The sequence below is a fragment of the Podarcis muralis genome, chromosome 8, assembly GCF_964188315.1.
Source record: "Podarcis muralis chromosome 8, rPodMur119.hap1.1, whole genome shotgun sequence".
Classification (NCBI taxonomy): Eukaryota; Metazoa; Chordata; class Lepidosauria; order Squamata; family Lacertidae; genus Podarcis; species Podarcis muralis.
The window spans coordinates 289,514-307,209 of NC_135662.1; the positions used below are offsets into that span (position 1 = coordinate 289,514).

Consider the following 17,696-nt stretch of genomic DNA (forward strand, 5'->3'; position numbering starts at 1 on the left):
ATTCTGTTAGTGTTGCTGATATTTATTTTATGTTGGCATCCCTGTCTTGAGAGACCCCGGAGTGTGCCTCTGGGGACGAGGACAAACCGCTGTGTTAGCAGCACCCAAGTGAGCTCCCTGGGGTGCAAGGCTGGTCAGAGCGTAGGGAGGTGGTGGGATGCTCAGACCAGAAGGGGGGCCTCTCTGGTGGGGCCCAAAGGAAAGCAGAGCACCAGCTGGGCTGCAGGAGTTGCTGGAAGGAGGAGCAAGAGGTGAGATCCGCTCCGCATTTGCGCAGGGTCTACTCCTGAGTCTTTTCTTCTCCCAAAGAAATCCCACAAGGCAAGGAAGGTTTGGGATCAGAGTTTTCCTTCTCGTAGAGGAGGTGGACGAGCCCCATCTGTCCCTAATTTGTTAATCATATACTATTATTTTTGCTTTAATTGTGATGCTTTCTTCAGGCGTTGCTGTTATAACAGCGTTTTATAGATTGCAAATGTTTCCCTGATGATTTGTTAATTATCCTATATGATTTATGCTGTGTTTGTGATGCTCTATCCTTGCTATTTGTTGTTTGTAAGTCACTTTGGGGCTCATTTGAATGAAAAGTGACAGAGAAATAGATTCAATCGATCAATCAATTTCACATCTGGAAAGATTCTGACTAAACCTCCTGAGGGTCAGTGCTGCTCAGCGGTGGAAGGGGTGACCTTGGAGGAAGGTGGCAGAATCTACTTCATGGGAGGTTTTTCAACAGATGCTGGATGGTCATTCCTGAATTGCAGGGGTGGACTGGATGGCCCTTGGGGGTCCCATGCAACTCTACAATTCTGTGGTCTGTGTTCTCCGCGGACTCTCAGCTGGGCCCTATCTGGACCAGTCCATTTTTCCGCTTTCAAAAGGCGGGGAGCTTTCCCTGCCAGCGCCCTCTGCTGGCACCCCCTGTTTTCAATCCCAAGGAGCCCCCGGCCACCCCCCCCCCCACCGCCCCAAAGGCAAGCAGAGCCTCTTTTGGCAGGCAGGCAGAGCACACGAGCGAGAGAGGAGTCGTGAGAAACCCTGGTCTTTATTGTCCTCACTGAGCACATCCACAACCATGACAGGCGAATATTCAGCCTGGCTAGAGAGCGGCCGGCAAGCAGGCATGCTCCAGGGGAAGAGGGAGGGAGGGAGGGAGGGAGGGAAGGGGGGGACACTCCAGGCAAGGACCCCCCCCCCAGGGCTGGCAGGAGACGGGCTTAGCACCACAGGGAGGTGGCCTTCCTCACCCCAAGAACCTGCTGTGGGGCCATCCAGGGCTCCGCAGGTGGGCAGAGCAGATGCCAAACATCCCACCTGGGGCAGGTCCCCCCCTCCCCAGGGACTGAGGTGGGTGCTGAGGAACCAGGTGAGGAGCAGGGAGGGCCAAGGATGAGGCTGTCTGGAGGGGCGGGGGTTGCAGGGGACAGGCTAAGGGGTGAGGAAGGACTGGGGGAGGCCCCCTCCCACAAAGGCATTTGCATATAATTGGGGGGATCTGGGTGCCTGCTCTGGAGGGTGGATGGGGGTAAAGCAGCCGGGCACTGAAGGGGGGGGTGGGCATGGGGTGAGGTGGGCTCTGCCACCTGCTCAGCCTCCAGCCTGGCCAAGCGGGTTGATGCTGGCCACCAGTTTGCGCCCTCTGGGGGTGGGGGCGGCAGAGCTCCTTGGTGGAGGCCTCTGAGCCCGTCTCCCATGGGGGGGGGCTGCCCCGACTGGCTCCAGGCGCCACAGTGGTCAGGACGGACAGTCCGTCTTTTCGGCAGAGGCTGCGTCCTTCAGGGCGGGGGGCCTCCGGGGGGCTCTGGGGAGGAGAGGCAAAGAGGAAACCTCTGTCAGGGACACTGCAGTGGTGACTCCTGCACCGCAAGGGCTTAGACTAGATGGCCTTTGGAGACCCCTTCCCAGAAATCCCCCAGGGCAGCTCCACCCAGCCGCCCAGAGCCAAGGCCCTTGTGCACCCAGCCCTTTGAGACTGGGGGGGCGGCAGGGCGTCCAGGTGTGGGGCAAAATTCAGTTTGTGGAGAGGGAGCAGCTGGGCGAGGAGCAAGCAGGTGGGTCAACCTGCCCCATGGGGAGTGGGCCTCCTCTGAGCTACCCCAGGCGATGAGGGCGACTGGGTTGCTCAACAGCTTCCTCTAGTCTAGAGAGAAGACCCTGCCCCCCCCTCGCCCTCCTTCCTCACCTGGAGGGGGCTCAGCCTCAGGCTCCGCCCCGGCTCCTCCTCCATCCTCAGAGGCTCCTCCCCCATCATCAGAGGCTCCTCCTCCTCCGGCAAAGGTCAGCTCCGCCCCGTCCGTCACCAGAGAGCTGCGGGAGTGGAGGCACCGATCCCCGGAGCGTGTCCTGCGCAGGACAGACTGCAAGGGGGGAGACAGTGAGGGCAGGCGCTGGGGCAGCCCCTCTGCCCTCTGGGGGTGGCAGGCCCAGACAGGGGAGCCTTTCCGGGGGGGACGGTGGCGCCACTCTCTGACTCCCCAGAGCAAAGCGCCTCCAGCCTGACAAGGGAGGGAGGAAGAATGCCCCCCGTCAGGTGTTTGTGGGGGCAGGCTAGAGGATTTTGTGCAATATCCCCCCCACCTCCATCCCACCCCCTGATCCCTCCCCACTTACCTTCCTGGTGAGGGGGCTGCTGGGGGCTGAAGCACTGCTGTAGAGGCTGAGACTGGAATTGGAGCGGCTGGGGGGAGACAGCGCCTTGGAGGCGGGGGCTGCGGACTGAGAGCCGCTCCCTTTGCCCCCCGCAGGGTCCGGCGTCAGGTATTTCTCGTTGATCTTGAGGTTCGTCCTTCCCTTCACTGGGAGAGGAGAAGAGGTGAGCGCGGGGAGGAGGCCGCTTCCAGGCCAGCAGGATGAGGAGCACAGCATCCAGGGCCTGGTGCTTCCACATGACACGGCAGTGAGAGGGGCTCCTCCACACTCAGGACCCTCAAGAAGGGGGGGGGGGTGCCCACATCGTCCCTGAAAGCTGTTGGGTTCACAGCCAAATCACAAATGCATGTTTTGGCAGACAAGCCCAGGTGAGCACACAGAGGGTTCTTAGACTTCCTAGAGAGGACCCTCTGTGTGGCCACTTCTTGCCTCCTCTGGGCCGAAATTCTGTAACAAAGGAGATAATCTTTTATACTTCCTGCTGCCTTTGAGGAGACTCTCTCTCCATCATGCTTCCAGACTGACCAGATGTGTGTCTGGGGGCTCTGGACACCCACAGCCTAAATCGAAGGCAACTTTTGTATTTTGTACCTCAGATGTTTTCTTTCCTGTATTGTATATGCTGCCTGCATTGAAATGTAAGTAAACCTTTCTTTGTTTATCTTACTAAAAACATGTGGTTCATTCTCTGCAACGGAGGTGAAGAGCGGGAGGCCAGGAGACCACAAATAAAAGGGATAAAAAGGTGCAACTGCCTCATTCCTTAGCAAGCTGCAGAAGCGTTTTATGTTGCTAAAAAGGCTTGGCAGGCCCCTACTTTTTGTATGTCGTCCACACAAATGGATTTACATTTTAATCGACACAATCCGTTTCCCACATGCCTCCTCTGCCTCCTGCTGACCCACAGAGGGAGAAGCAGAGCCCCCTATTGCCCCCCCAACTGAGCCTGCCGAGAAGGCCCAGGAGGTGCCCATGGAAGAAAGGCCCCCCCTCCCACTGCCACCCCAGCCCCTCACCTCTGCAAGGGTCGTTCTTCACCAGGAACTCATCCAGGGCGATCCAGCCTCCGCCCACACGCACCATCAGGGTGCTCCGCAGGATGCGGACCATGCGCAGCTGCTGTGACTCCCCAAACTGCAATGGGGGGGAGCAGTGAGCTAGAGGTGCCAGAGAAAGCCCCCGCTCCATGAAGGAGTCGTTGTGCCTGCCAGGGACACAAGAGACCCCCTTGGGGGGTTTCCTTCTGACAAGCGGTTCAGCTTTCAGCCCCAACCATCCGAGTCCCTCTGCCTGGCTGCTCCCAGGCCTGGCGGGACTTTGCTGGAGGGCTACCTGGTGGGCGCCAACTCCTCTGGGTGCTGCATTGAGAATCCTAGAGCCCTAGAACCCCAGGGACCTTCTAGCCCAGCCCCCCGCAATGCAGGAGTGCACAGTGGCCCCTCCTCTCCAGGAGCCCAGCAGGCCCCTGTCCGGGGGGGGGGCAAGGGGGCTCCTGGCCAAGCACTTACTCTGTACCGGTTGGCACTGATCTGTTCCACCTGGAAACGCTTCTCACAGTTGCACTGAGCCACCTGCCTGTTCACCTGGAAAACAAATGGAAGTGGTGGGGGGGAGGGGGCTTCTCAGAGAAGGAGGAGGTGAGGGTCAGGGGCTGGCTGGGGGGACAGGCCTAAGGGCAGGCCGAGTGGGGGCGGGTTGCCTCTGCCTCCCTGGAGCCAGTGTGGTGTAGTGGTTAAGAGCGGTGGACTCGTAATCTGGGTTCGCATCCCTGCTCCTCCACAATGCAGCTGCTGGGTGACCTTGGGCCAGTCACACTTCTCTCAGCCCCACTCACCCCACAGAGTGTTTGTTGTGGGGGAGGAAGGGAAAGGAGATTGTGAGCCGCTTTGAGACTCCTTCGGGTAGTGATAAAGCGGGATATCAAATCCAAACTCTTCTTCTTCTTCTTCCCTGGCTGGGGGACACCCAACCCCCTGCCCTCTGGTAAGACTCCTCTTTGCAACGTCCTCTGACAGTTGCATCTTAATGCTTTTTTGCAACCGAGTGGCAGATGCTGCTTCCGAGGCCAGTATCTCTCTGGGCCGTACCTCGTCCTGGATCTGGTCCGCATCAGCCGCCCTGCGCAGGATGTCCCGACTGGGGTGCAGAGCACTCACAAACTCATAGTAGTCAATGAAGCCATCCCTGTTCAGGTCAAAGATGCTGGCCACAGCGCTCATCTCCAGCGGGTTGGTGGGGAATTCTGGGGAGGGAAAGAGAGGGCGGGGCTGGGGGCTGGCTGGGCACTTGGGCCCCACATGCCACATGGCCAGCCCCACAAGCCAGGGAACCGCCACCAAGAAGGCATTGCGAGCCTGGAATGTGGAGGGCAGCCCACGGGGCACATCTGGGTGGGTGCTCCACCGGGGGCTAAGGTAGAAGGTGGGTCAGAAAGAGCAGCTGCTGCCAGAGAGGAGGGGTCTCCTCTCCACATCCCCCTACTAGTCCTGCCATGTCCCCAAGTGTGCTGAGTTGGGGGTCTGGCAAAGTGAATGGTCCCAAAGCAGCTGGGGGTCAGGAACCAGAGTCAGGTGAAGGTCAACAATAAAAGGGACCAGTGCAGTTAATTCTTTATTCAAAGGAACCAAAACAGCTCGGGCCCAGTGATCCCAGCAACTTTCCCCAGTAGGTCTTGCCCCAGTTGCAAGGACTGAAGACCCCCGCAGCTGCCGAAGTCCCCTCCTCTCCAGGGTTTGTTTCAAGCAAGCGGAGACTGTGGCAGCTCTCCTCCTCTTCTGCCCTTTCCGTTTCTCTCCATGTTCTGGGAGACCAGCGGAGAGGGGAGCTGGTCACAGCAGGAGGGAGAGACCCCCTGGACTCTTCAGCAGCCGGTCTCCCCTCTGTCTCCTGCCTCTGCTTCTGGACTGCTCTCTGCCACAGCCTCTTCCTGCTCACTAAGCCCTGTTGCCTCTTCCGCCTCCAACGCCTACTGCTCCCAGTCTGCTCCCTCTGACCAGGCATCCTTGTCCCACCACCAATTCACGGGCTCTGAACCTTCTTCCCCTGGGGGTTCCCTGGCTGGCGCCTCGCCCCACTCCTCTGCATCCAGCTGGTCCATGACACTGGGGAGGTGTTGCCCACGCCCCCACTCCTGCCCCTTCCTGGGCACCTGACCCTGCTGCACTCACTGGAGGAGAGGACACTCTCAATGAACTCCTGCTGGGTGATGCGCCCGTCCTGGTCCCGGTCAATGCCCCGGAAGACGTCCAGGATGCGAGATTTCATCTGGCTGATCCACTGCATGTAGCGCTTTCGCCAGACCGAGAAGTCAAAGTGGGCAAACTCCTCCAGCTGAGAGAGAGAAAGATGGGGCTGCTGGGATGGGGCCAGGCTCCCCCCGCTCCCCATCCATGTCCCCACCCATGGGAAGGAGGGGGGGGGCAGCAGCAGAGGATGGGCCTGGCTGCAGCTGGATCCTGTCCAAAGGGGCCCATCTCACCCAGCTTCCCCCCCATGAGGGGCCCATAAGCAGCTGCCCAAGCCAGGTGGGGTCAGAAGGACAGGAGGGGGAGGCCTCTGACCCTGCAAGGGGTTCCGGCTGGGGCTTAAGGTTCAAGGTGCCAGAGGGACCCACATCAAGGGCTTCATTGGAGGGCATCCCCCAAACATCTGCCCTACTCAAGCCCCACCCTCGACTGCCTCTTTCTCTCCCAGCCACGCAGAGCCAGGACGTGGGCTCCCCGCTGCCCCTCGTTCCAGTGCCCCCGGCTCCTCACCTCTCGCTGGCGCTGCTGGGCGTTCTGGAGCCGGTACTGGCGGTCGAGGGCCAAGAGCCAGAGCTGCTGCCAGCGCTGCACCAGCTGGGCCAGGAGGGGGCTCTGGGGCGCCAGGTCCTCGAGGGGCACAGGCCGAGCCCGGGGGGAGAGCTTCCTGGCACTGCGCCGCCCTGCAAGAGAGGAGTGTGCCTGGCTGTGGAGCAGTGGGCCGTTGAGGTGCCCCCACTCAGCCCTAGGCCCAGCCTCTTCCTCCCTCTCTTCCATCCAGTGGAGCTGAGTGTTGCAAGACTCAGTGAACATAAAAGGAAGGACTTATTCACACTGGTCAGCGTTAATCTGTGGAACTCCCTGCCGGAAGCAGCAACGGCCACTACCTTGGATGCCTTGAAAAGAGCATTGGGCAAATTTGTGGAGGAGGCAGCATGCAGGCCTCTTTCCCTTTGAGGGAGGGGCACTTACGGGAAGGCAGCTTGCGGGAGCCAGGGGCCATCCCCCCCGCCTCAGGGGCTGTCTTGCGCTTGCAGCTCTTGGTGACCCTCTCCACATCTGGCTGCTTGTGGGTCAGCTCCTCCATGAACACCTGGGGGGGGGGAGAACGAGAGAGGGGAGGGAAAGGGCAGCTGCTCCTCCCTGCAAGGTGGGGCCACAGGGAGGCTGGTTCCACATCCAGCTGCCTCAGTTCTTTGTGTCTCACTCCTGCAGGAGTGGGGGTGGAGTTAGCCCCCTCTCCCCACGATGGTGGGGAAATCTACAGTCCAAATGACAATTATGTTTGCCATATGAACCTCACAGAGTTCCTGTATTCCTAGAGAAGACAGGTCTGTGCGACGTCACACACCCTACACCCTGTGGCAGGAAATGGGACAAAGGATTTCCATCTTTTCCGCTTCCTCTTTGCCTCAGTCTCCCTCTTCCTTCAAGCCAGCGATGTGAGCAGCCGCACACGCCTGGGCTCATTTCAGAAACGGATTTTGCATTTTGTAACTAAGACGTATTTTACCTGCTACCTACTTTAAAGTATTTGCTGCCTGCATTGAAATGTAAGTAAACCTTTTTGTTTGTACTAAAATGTGTGGGTCATTCTTCGCAACAGAGACAGAGGGGAAAGCTAGGCAGACCACAAATCTATTGGGATAAAAGGTATAATCGACTAATTCCTAGCTTCCAGTAAGTGGCAAAAGAGTTTTTACTCTGCCAAAAAAGGGCTTCACAACCTGTTTACTCTCATTCTTCTCACCCACACATGGGACAGGAGGCTTAAATTTTAATTTGCTGGGTTCATCCTCATTCCATCTCCCTCAGGGATTCCCCGCCAGTGATGCCCACAGGAATCCAAGGCCACAAAGTCAGGATGGGCCAGTTACCCCGTGCTGGGCGCTGAGCTCCTCCAGCTGCTCCGCATCCTCTGGGAGGGGCTCCTCGTCCCGGAGGCTCAGGGCCTCCTCCGCGGCCGTGATCCAGTCCATGAGCCGCGCCACTTCCTCCCGCTCCGTGGCCAGAGAGGCCGCCTGCACCTGCAGCCGCTCCTCTTGCTGCTGGGCCCAGCTCAGCACCTGTGGGACACAGAGGGGCTGGCGCCAGGGGGTCCCAGGGCAGGCCGGAGGGGGACTGGCACTCAGCCTGGGCCTGCCTCCCTTAGCCTCCCCTCTCCTCCCCTGCTGGTCCCACAAGAGTGGGAGGTGGCACAGCTCAAGCCAGGCCCCCTTTTAGGGAGGTTTTGAAGAGACACCCCCTGCCCCCCAGCAGCTGGGACTGGCTGCATGTCCGTAGCCCCAAGGCTGCGTCTTTCTGCCCCGATTCAAGGCTGCGGCTGGAGGCTGCCCTCCCTCCTCTACCCTTATCTCATTCATTCGTTGCTTTTGACTGGCACCTTTTTCTCCCAGGGGAAATACATGGTTCTCCCTCCCCCCCCTCCAACATTTAATCCCCACAACAACCCTGTGAAGTAGGTAAGGGTGAGAGAGTCACACCCAGTGACAGCTTAATGACCGAGTGGGAGAATTTGAGCCCTGGTCTCTCCCAGGTAATAGTCTGACACTCCAACCACTCCATCACATTGGCTCGCACACCCCCTCTGCCCTCGCCCTGCGGGCACCACCCTCACCTCCTCAAAGCGACTCCTGGCGATGGTGACCCATGACCGGATGGTGATGACGGAGTCCGGGTGGGAGGTGCTGAGGATCTCCTCCCCCAGGGAGCTGATGCACTCCAGCTGCAGCTGCTGGCACTGGAGGCTCTGCCTCAGATCCTGCAAGCAGAGGGGAGGGGCGCTCAGCGCCATCCAGCCAGCGGGTGGGTGCAACCTGGCACAGGCTCCTCCTCTGGGCATGGCGGGATGGGGCCTGTTTCTGTGGGAGGCTCTGCAGCCAAATCACAGATTGAATGGCCGCAGAGTCACAAACATCCTCTACACCAGTGTTTCCCAACCTTGGGCCTCCAGCTGTTTTTGGTCTACAACTCCCATCATCCCTAGCTAGCAAGACCAGTGGTCAGGGATGATGGGAATTGTAGTTCAAAAACAGCTGGAGGCCCAAGGTTGGGAAACACTGCTCTACACCTTTGTGGTGGGAAGGAGAACAATGGAAACTTAATCTTTGCTTCTTCCTGTCACTACACATTCTTTTTTCTATCTGCAATGGGGGAAGACATTTCTTTGCTTTCTCCATTTTGAACCAGACTATGGTTTTTTTGTAGCATTTAAGGATTATTGCCTGCCTGATTTTCATCACTGTACCCGTAGAATCCTGGCAAGACTTTGATGTAAGTAAATCCGTAGAATCCTGGCAAGACTTTGATGTGAGTAAATGTATTTTCTTATTCATTAAACAGTCTGAGGGTGATTTCTTTGTTAAGAGGGAAACATAAAACGGGGAGAAAATAATCCAAATCTGCCTAAAGCATCCTTGGGTAACATAATTGTTCTAGAAGGTTATGCAGCCTTGTCCCAACAGCTTCTAGAGATAAACTGTGCACGGATAGTGCTGAAATAGATGTTTGCTTTCTCAAGAGGAAGGATTGTTACTAATAAATATTCCCTCCTATTCATCTAATTCCATCCAAGGAAAAGGGGTGGGGAAGGGGCTGTCTCCCCCCCCCCCAAGGGCTGCCCACCTGCAGCTGGCTCTGGCACTCCTGCACAGCGGCCTCCTCTGACGGGAGGGCACCAAACTTGATGGACTTCTCCAGCTCCGTCAGGCGCCCCAGGAAGGAGTTCACCAGGGCATGGAACTCCTCGGCCTGGAAGGAACAAGAGGTTGGCATCACAGCGGGGAGACCCATCTGGGCAGGGCTGGTTCCCCCCCCCCCAAGGAAAAGCTCCTCCAGCCCCACCCAGCCACTACACCTGCATAGAGGAGTGGGTGTCCCAGCAAAGGCAGGGGCACATGGGGGCAGGTAGAGAAGCAACGGCGGAGCCATTGGGAGCAGCCAGAATGGTGACTGGCAGAGAAGGGTCGAGGTCGCTTTCCTCCCCACCCCCTTCCCCAAAAGATCCTGGGGTGGCTTCCCAGGCCTGACCAGGGGGAGGACCCTGATGCTGTGGCTTCTCCAGTACCCCTCCCTCAGTGGCCCCTTCCAAGCGCCCTTACATCGGAGGGTCCTGAGAACCAATTCTCCCACAAAACCAATATCCAGTTCATTCTCAGCTGTAGCTTTAGCTTTGTTTTTCTCAAATTTCTGTGTTTCTGCTTTGTTTTGCCAACGAAAAAACCTTCTCTGCCATGCAAGTGCCTACCAGCCTCTGAGACTCTAAGGATCCTGGCCCTCCCTGAGCCTTCAATCCTGGCTGGTCTGAACCAGAGGCCGGCCGGAGAGCAATTGGGCTGCCCCAGGGAGGCAGAGACCTCGCCTTGCCCAGAATCCTTTGCCAGGTCTCACAACACCAAGAGCTCCTTCCCTCCCTGCTCTTGAAAGGCGGCTAAGGGAGAGCAGCTCAGAGCCAGCAGCCCAGACCCTCCAGAGTAAGGGGGCTTGGTGGGGCCCAGGTAGCCTGCTCCTGACCTTGGGGAACAAGCCAGCCCACGCCAAGCAGTCTGGGCCTGAGAGGAGAGACAGCAACCCAAGACCCCTTTGCCCATCTGCTGCCCGCCTGCCATGGCTTCACGGCTCACGAGAGCCCCCCTCATCCTCCTCTTGCCCCCCTCAGCTCGCCCCACTTGCCTGCCGCAGGGCAGCCTCCAGCCGGTCCTGCTTGGAGACGGAGAGTTGGCAGACGATCTCCCAGCGGTGGCTGAGCTCTTCCACTTGGCTCTGGAGCCACTGGGAGTCTCCGGCGCCACCGCTGCTGCCGCGCATCAGATCCCGCAGGGAGCGCCTCAGCGCCTTGATGCAACTGGCTCTCTGGCCCAGCTCCTTCTGGAAGACCTGCGGAGGGAGCGTGGGGCAGGCACATCCAGCGGCTGCTCCTGGACACTGCAAGCCCACCACCCCACCAAGGGGTCTAGGCACGCCTGTGCCCCCAGCCCAAAGTGGAGCGACTCCGCTGCAGACCCCCCACAGACCTTGTGCTTGTCCATGAGGGCACTGACCAGGTCCCTGTCCCCACCCACGGGGGTCTCCTCGGCCAGCTGGGGCTCAGCCCGGTACAGCCAGTCCATGAGGGTCTGCAGGGCGTCTGTGAAGCGGCCGGAGAAGAGCAGACCTTCCTCCAGCTTGCGCTGCCTGGAAAAGAGAAAGGCGGCCCAAGGTCAAGGGGCCAGCAGATTCTGGCCAGTGGAAGGGGGTGGATGAGGGGGAGCCCCCCCACCTCTTTCCATGCAGAAGGCCTCAGGTTCCATTTCCAATGGAGCAGCTCCATGCAGGGCTTGGAGAGACCCCAGACTCAAGACCTGGAGAGATTTGGCTGCCTGTCAGCGCCAGCGATACTGAGCGAGATGAACCAGTCATCTAACATGGGAGGTTTGATCAGCAGCCAAATCAGAAATGCATGATTGCAGGAGAGTCACAAGAAGGGGACTGTATGATGTCATAGCCTCTAAACAAAAAAAATTCCTTCCAGTAGCACCTTAAAGACCAACTAAGTTAGTTCTTGGTATGAGCTTTCGTGTGCATGCACACTTCTTCAGATACACACTTCTTCAGATCTTTATAGCCTCTAAAGTTTGTGGTGGGAGAGGGAACAGCAGAAAGCGTAATCTTCCTGTCACAGCTCACTCTTCTTCTTACCTGTGATGGGGTAGGATATCAGTAAGCTCTCCACCAGACAAAGCACAAAGTTAAGGATCATTGTCTGCCTGATTTTCATCACTGTAAGCGCTGAACCCTGGCAAGGCTTTTGATGTGAGTAAAGCTTGTGTTTTCTCCTTTACTAAACCGTGTGAAAGTGATTTCTTTGTTTAGAGGGAAACATAAAACAAGGAGAAGACAATCCAAGTCTGCCTAAAGCATCCTTGGCCATCATAATTGCTCCTCTGTCTGGCCCAAAGCCCCACCCCCAAATGCATACCCACCTCTCAGCCGCCCGGCCACAGATGGCCTCCCACTGGCCCCTCAGCTCCCCCAGCATCTCCTCCAGGGTTTGGGTGTCGTCAGGCAGCAGGGCCTTCTCCCGGAGAAGGCGCCCGCTCCGCAAGGTGGCCTCGTAGACCGGGCGCTTGGCACGCAGCCCCTTCTGGAACTCCTGCAGGGGGGGGCAAGGGAGGGCAAAGGACCCAGTCAGGAGAGCAGGGAGGGACACAGAGCACACCCCTCCTTGAAAAAGACCCCTTGTTGCTCCTTAAAATGCCAATGGGAAGGTAACTCCTTGACCAGGAGAGTAGATATGGCTTCACGAGTCCACTCCTGCGAGGTGGGCCACAACTGCTCCCAAGGACAGCTGGGGCCATGGTGGGTTTTGACACGAGTCCAGCCAGGCTCCCTTCCCGCTCCTGACCAGGCCTGGGCAATGTATCACTATATCGCCCAGGACAGGTCTGAGGGGCAGACTCAGCGGTATATCTTGGGTGAAAGCGCCACCGCTCTTGATTCCTTTCCAGTGGCCGCTGGTGGCAGAGGGACTCAGGAGTGGCAGCAGTTTCACCAGTAATATACAGTGGTACCTCGGGTTATATATGCTTCAGGTTACAGACTCTGCTAACCCAGAAATAGTGCTTCAGGTTAAGAACTTTGCTTCAGGATAAGAACAGAAATCATGCTCCGGCGGCGCGGCGGCAGCAGGTGGCCCCATTAGCTAAAGTGGTGCTTCAGGTTAAGAACAGTTTCAGGTTAAGAACGGACCTCCAGAACGAATTAAGTACTTAACCTGAGGTACCACTGTACTGTTGAGTGAAGCCGCCATCCCACTCTGCCCTCATCCGGGCAGAGGGAGAAACAGGCTGCACCCGGGAGGCGCCAATATAGCTTGTTCCTCCCTCTGCTTCTTTAAGCAGCTTGGCGGAGGAGCGCATGGCTGCCCTTTTAAGGAGCCTCCAAACTGCCAATGGCTTGCATGAGCTGGCGGCCGGGTGGGGGCTCCATAAAACGGCTCTGCTGAGCGGCGCACGGTTGCTGCTCCTGTCAGCCGAGCAGTTAACAGAGCCCCCAGCCCATCGCTGTATTGTGTGAGCCAGCAGGGGGGCGGGGGCTCCGTAAAAGTCCTCCTGCCCTCAGCTGAGGGAGCCCCAATGCTTCTCCAGCTCACTTGCAAACCAGAGAGGCATCGGAGCTCCCTTAGCTGGCAGGCGGGAAGCTTCATGCTTCCCAGCTGAGCAGCCCTGATCCGTCTGCTACTCGTGTGCAAGCCAAAGAAACATTGGGGCCCCCTTTGCTAGGGGCAGAGCTGCTTCCTCCCTGGCGTGCTGAGGACCCCAACGCCTCACAGTGCTGAGGTGGGAAGCAGAGTCTTGAACAACGCAATGTATCACCAGGTCACAATATCTGAAAACCTGACATCGCCCAGCCCTCCTCCCGACACAAGCCCAGGACGCCAGGCAAGGTGAACCACCTGCCTGACCCAGCAGCCAATGATTGCACCCTTGGTGTGGGGCAGCCATGGTGCACAACCGCCACCCTGGCCTAGATTTTGTAGCCAAAAGGGGAGAGGCAACGAGCGTCTGGCTGGGCAGCGAAGGGGTGGGGGCAGCCCAAGACCCGGGGAATCAAGCAGAGGTTGGGGGGGGGCTACCTGCCAGGGAAGCTTTATAAGCAGGGATATGTGTGCGACTCTAAAGTGAGCCAAAAAGTCACAAAAGGGGGCAGAAGGGGGCAGAAGGGGGCAGGATGGGGGCAGAACAGGGTGTTTGCAGGCTTTCCCAATCATATTGAAAAATGGGTGATCCAAAGATATGAGATTTCATGCAAGTTCACAATGACCCGGAATGCAACCCCTGCACAGACGGGGAGCTGCCGGTAGTTGTGATTCCTGCATTGCAGGGGGTTGCCCTAGATGACCCTTTGGGGTCCCTCCCAACTCTGTGGTCAGGAGGATCCAGAGAGGCCTCCAAGGGACACACACACACACACCGCGCTCACCTTGTGTTCCTCCAGGAGGCTCTTGATCTCTTCCTGGCTCACGGCAGCATTGCTGGTCCCCTCCAGGTCAGGCTCCACCTCATCCAGCCAGTCCAGGAGCAGCTGCCAAGACTCGCTGAACTGCAGGCCAGGGGGGGAGGGGGCTGCAGTCAAGTCCCCCTCATGCACCCCCCCCAGGAGCCCACCCTCCCACCCGCCTGCATCTCAGCAGCGCCAGGGCTGGGGCTTCTCCCCATGTGCCCACAACCGCCCCCCACATGAGACAGGAGGTTCCCCAAAGGGCGCCATACCTGCTTGGTCCGCTTGCGTGCCTCCTCCAGCTGGCCCCCCCTCTCGCCCACATGCTGCGCCACCTTGGCCAGCCGCTCCTTGGCGGTCAGCACCAGGCTGTGGATGAGGCCGCAGTCCTGCTTCCGGCTGAAGCCCTTCATGCGCATGGCGACTGCCTCCAGGCCGGCCAGCTTCTCGCTCTGCGCCTGGGTCTCCTTGGCCAGGGCCTGCGGGGGGAGGAGGGGGGAAGTGGGGCAGCTGAGCACCCTGGCCCTGCGCCCAGAGGAGAGGGTGCCTCCCACCCGGACTGCCCCCCCGGGGTCTCAGGCCACGGCAGGTGGGCAACTCACCTTCTGCTCCTGGATCTGGCTGGTGACGGTTTCCAGGACGTAGCTGGGAGGGGGCAGCCCCGCCAGGGCCTCCTCCGTCCTCCCCACCCACTGCAGCAGCTCCTGGGCCGTGGAGTGGAACTCGGTGCTGACCGTCAGCCCTTCGCTGAGCTGCTCCTGGGGGGCGAGGAGTAGTTGCTCAAGAAAACATTCCGCAAGTTCTGCTCGACTCTATACTTTTACGTGGCTTTTTATGTATTGTGGCTTGCCGTTATTTATCTACCTTAGGAATGGTTTATCATAATTGTTGAGAGAGAATTTCTGTTTAATTATTATTTGCTGCTATTTTTTTATTATTATAATTAGCAATAATCGCGCCTCGGATTAACCTCATTGGCTACGATACTGCCACTGAACAAAGCTTATTTGCTGCTATTTTGAGGGTGAATGTAATTGTGTTGCAACGGATTGCTGAATGTTACTTTATTGGATGCACGCTGTTTAGTTTAAAGCCACATTTTTTTTATTATGACTTTCTTTCATTGGATCAGATTGTTACAGGAAAGTGATCTTTGTTGCATATTTTGTTTTTCCCCCTGCTGGTAAACTGCCTCGTGTGTAGCAATGTGTTATTTATTATATTTCTATGCCCCCCCCCTTTAACTGAGGATCACAAGGCAGTTTGCAATACTAAAACACAAAAATGCAGACCACAGCAACAAACAAAAACAATACCCCGCCCCCAGTTCAAAAGGCCATAGACTGTTCAATTAGACGCAGCGGTTCTCCACCTGTGGGTCCCCAGATGTTGTTGAACTACAACTCCCATCACCCCTAGCTAGCAAGGCCAGAGCTCAGTTGAGAAAGGCTGAATTAGAGAAAGGCCTGGGCGAAGAGGAATGTTTTTGCCTGGCACCTAAAGACAGGCAATGAAGGTGCTAGGCGAGCCCCCTGGGAGAGCATCCCACAAGCGGGGGGCCACTGCCGAAAAGGCCCCTTCTCCTGTTGCCACCCTACAGACCTCAAGCAGAGGAACACACAAAGAAGGGCCTCCAATGATGACTGCAGGGTCAGGATCGGTTCATGTGGGAAGAGGTGGTCCTTGAGGAACTGCGGTCTTCGGCCACTTACAGCTTTAGAGGTCAAAACCAGCAAACTGAATTTGGCCCAATTTGAAAGGCAGCATACAAATTAAAAGAGGATTGCAACAAAATCCAGGAGCCGACCAGCCCTGGGCCTCATCCCAGCGCCACTCACCTTCCGCTCCTGCACCAGGCTGGCAACGCTGGCCCACTTCTGCTCTAGGATGCTCAGGCTGTGCTCCATACTGGAAGCCCGCGGGGGGTGGCTGGTGGCCAGCAGGCGCTGGAGCTGCTCCCGGACGCTGTGGTACGTCTGCTGCTTGGACTCCATCTCTCGGCACAACTCCTGCCGGAAGGGAAGGGCAGATGTGAGGGGCTGGGCGTGGGGGGCGTGGGGGGGGGTGAGTATCTGCGGTGGTGCCTTTGCCTTCCTTCTGTCTCGGTGACTCACGTGAAGCAGGAATAAAGTAACAGAAGGAGCTGTCAAGTCTGGGCGGGGGATAAAAGGCCTTGCAAAGATGCTGCTGGATGGATCAGCAATCTGGCTTTGCAAGAGGTATGAGGGTCCCCTGACACACACAGCCTTTGTAGGAGCCAACTTTTGTATTTTGAACCTAATACGTTTTCTTATGCTGCCTGCACTGAAATGTAAGTAAACCTTTTTTGTCTATCTAACTAAAACATGTAATTCATTCTCTGCAACAGGGGTTAGGAGGAAGGGCAGGGCAGGAGACCACAAGTAAAAGGGATAAACAGGTGCAACTGCCTTGTTCCTGTGAAATATATGTGTTTTACTCTGCTAAATAGGCTTTGCAGGCCACTTACTCTTTGCATTTCTCCCACACACCTGTAATAGGAGGTTTAAATTGTACTATACAGATTTAACTCTCAATCCATCTCCTACATAATGTTTGATGTTTGATTGTGTTTTTATATACGCCATAAACTGTCCAGAGTGGCTGGGGAAACCCAGTCAGATAGGCGGAATTTAAATAAATAGTAGTAGTAGAAGTATTACAGAAGGGACTCACCAGATGTGCTGCCAGCTTGTCCTTGGTGGTCTCTGGGTGATCCCAGCCGGGCTTGGAGAAAAAGAGCTGGAGCTCCACGTGTTCCAGCCACCGGAGCAGCTCTGTGATCTCCAAGGTCAGATCCTGCACCTGCAGGCGGAAGAAGCCCTGAGCAAGCCAAGCTGAGCCCCTCAGATGGTGGTTCTCCCGTCACAGAGCCTGAGTCTTCCTTATTGGAGGAAGACTCCAAACATCAATAGGTGGCCATTGGGAAAGGCAGAGTCCCCACAGGCCAGTGATGGGGAGACTGGGGGGGGGGTTCCCTTTCCCCTGTGTCTTCCTTAGTGGATTTGGGATGACACCCCCCCCAAAAAACAGCAGAGGGTAAAGGTAAAGGAACCCCTGACCATTAGGCCCAGTCGCAGATGACTCTGGGGTTGCAGCGCTCATCTCACTTTATTGGCCGAGGGAGCCGGCGTACAGCTTCCGGGTCATGTGGCCAGCAGGACTAAGCCGTTTCTGGCGAACCAGAGCAGTGCATGGAAACGCCGTTTACCTTCCTGCTGGAGCGGTACCTATTTATCTACTTGCACTTCGTGCTTTTGAACTGCTAGGTTGGTAGGAGCAGGGACCGAGCAACGGGAGCTCACTCCATCGCAGGGATTCGAACCGCCGACCTTCTGATCGGCAAGTCCTAGGCTCTGTGGTTTAACCCACAGCACCACCCAGAGGGTAGGGAAACACAAACACAGAAATAGACCACCACCACCACATTTCTCCCCCAAAGCCCCATTCCTGGAGGGCGGGTGCAAAGAGAGCTCTGGGCCTGACCAGAGGGGCTGCATCCTGCCCCCTGCCCTGTGGAGCTACCTGGCTGAGGTTGTTCTCCAACTCCAGCTGCCGACGCTCCGTCTCGCCCAGGAGGAAGTCCCAGCGCTGGCCCAGCTGCTGGAGGCTGCCCTGGAGCCCCTCCACCGGGTCCCCTGCCCCAGAGAGCACCAGGGCCTCCCCGGCCTCCCTCACAGACTGGACGGTCCGGGTGCGAGAGACGACATCGTTCCGCAGCACCTGCCCGGGTGAAGAAGGCCGGCTCAGTGGGCTTTGCCCGGGAAGGTGCCAGGGACCCCCGCCCCCTCCCTCGCTTCCCCTGCCCCC

At 57.5% G+C, this 17,696-nt stretch overlaps 1 protein-coding gene and 1 non-coding gene across 2 annotated transcripts in view; both read right to left on the reverse strand.

Annotated features, from left to right (window-relative positions):
* Positions 1-1,026: 1,026 nt before the first annotated feature.
* Positions 1,027-17,696, reverse strand: part of PLEC (plectin) — a 134,601-nt gene continuing 117,931 nt past the window's right edge. Inside the window, exons 56-75 of the mRNA XM_077933604.1 lie at positions 17,412-17,609; positions 16,563-16,691; positions 15,707-15,877; positions 14,471-14,626; positions 14,141-14,347; positions 13,851-13,970; positions 11,852-12,021; positions 10,904-11,063; positions 10,563-10,766; positions 9,516-9,641; positions 8,509-8,652; positions 7,769-7,957; positions 6,864-6,984; positions 6,405-6,574; positions 5,817-5,979; positions 4,737-4,891; positions 4,158-4,232; positions 3,666-3,783; positions 2,611-2,795; positions 1,027-1,801 (exon numbers count right to left, since the gene is read on the reverse strand). Coding sequence (XP_077789730.1) covers positions 1,244-1,801; positions 2,611-2,795; positions 3,666-3,783; positions 4,158-4,232; positions 4,737-4,891; positions 5,817-5,979; positions 6,405-6,574; positions 6,864-6,984; positions 7,769-7,957; positions 8,509-8,652; positions 9,516-9,641; positions 10,563-10,766; positions 10,904-11,063; positions 11,852-12,021; positions 13,851-13,970; positions 14,141-14,347; positions 14,471-14,626; positions 15,707-15,877; positions 16,563-16,691; positions 17,412-17,609 — 3,519 coding nt within the window. The 3' untranslated portion in view covers positions 1,027-1,243. The remainder of the gene's footprint in view (positions 1,802-2,610; positions 2,796-3,665; positions 3,784-4,157; positions 4,233-4,736; positions 4,892-5,816; positions 5,980-6,404; positions 6,575-6,863; positions 6,985-7,768; positions 7,958-8,508; positions 8,653-9,515; positions 9,642-10,562; positions 10,767-10,903; positions 11,064-11,851; positions 12,022-13,850; positions 13,971-14,140; positions 14,348-14,470; positions 14,627-15,706; positions 15,878-16,562; positions 16,692-17,411; positions 17,610-17,696) is intronic.
* LOC114601440 (U4 spliceosomal RNA) lies at positions 14,732-14,872 on the reverse strand. Its single transcript, XR_003707762.2, has one exon. It is a non-coding gene; the product is annotated as a U4 spliceosomal RNA (small nuclear RNA).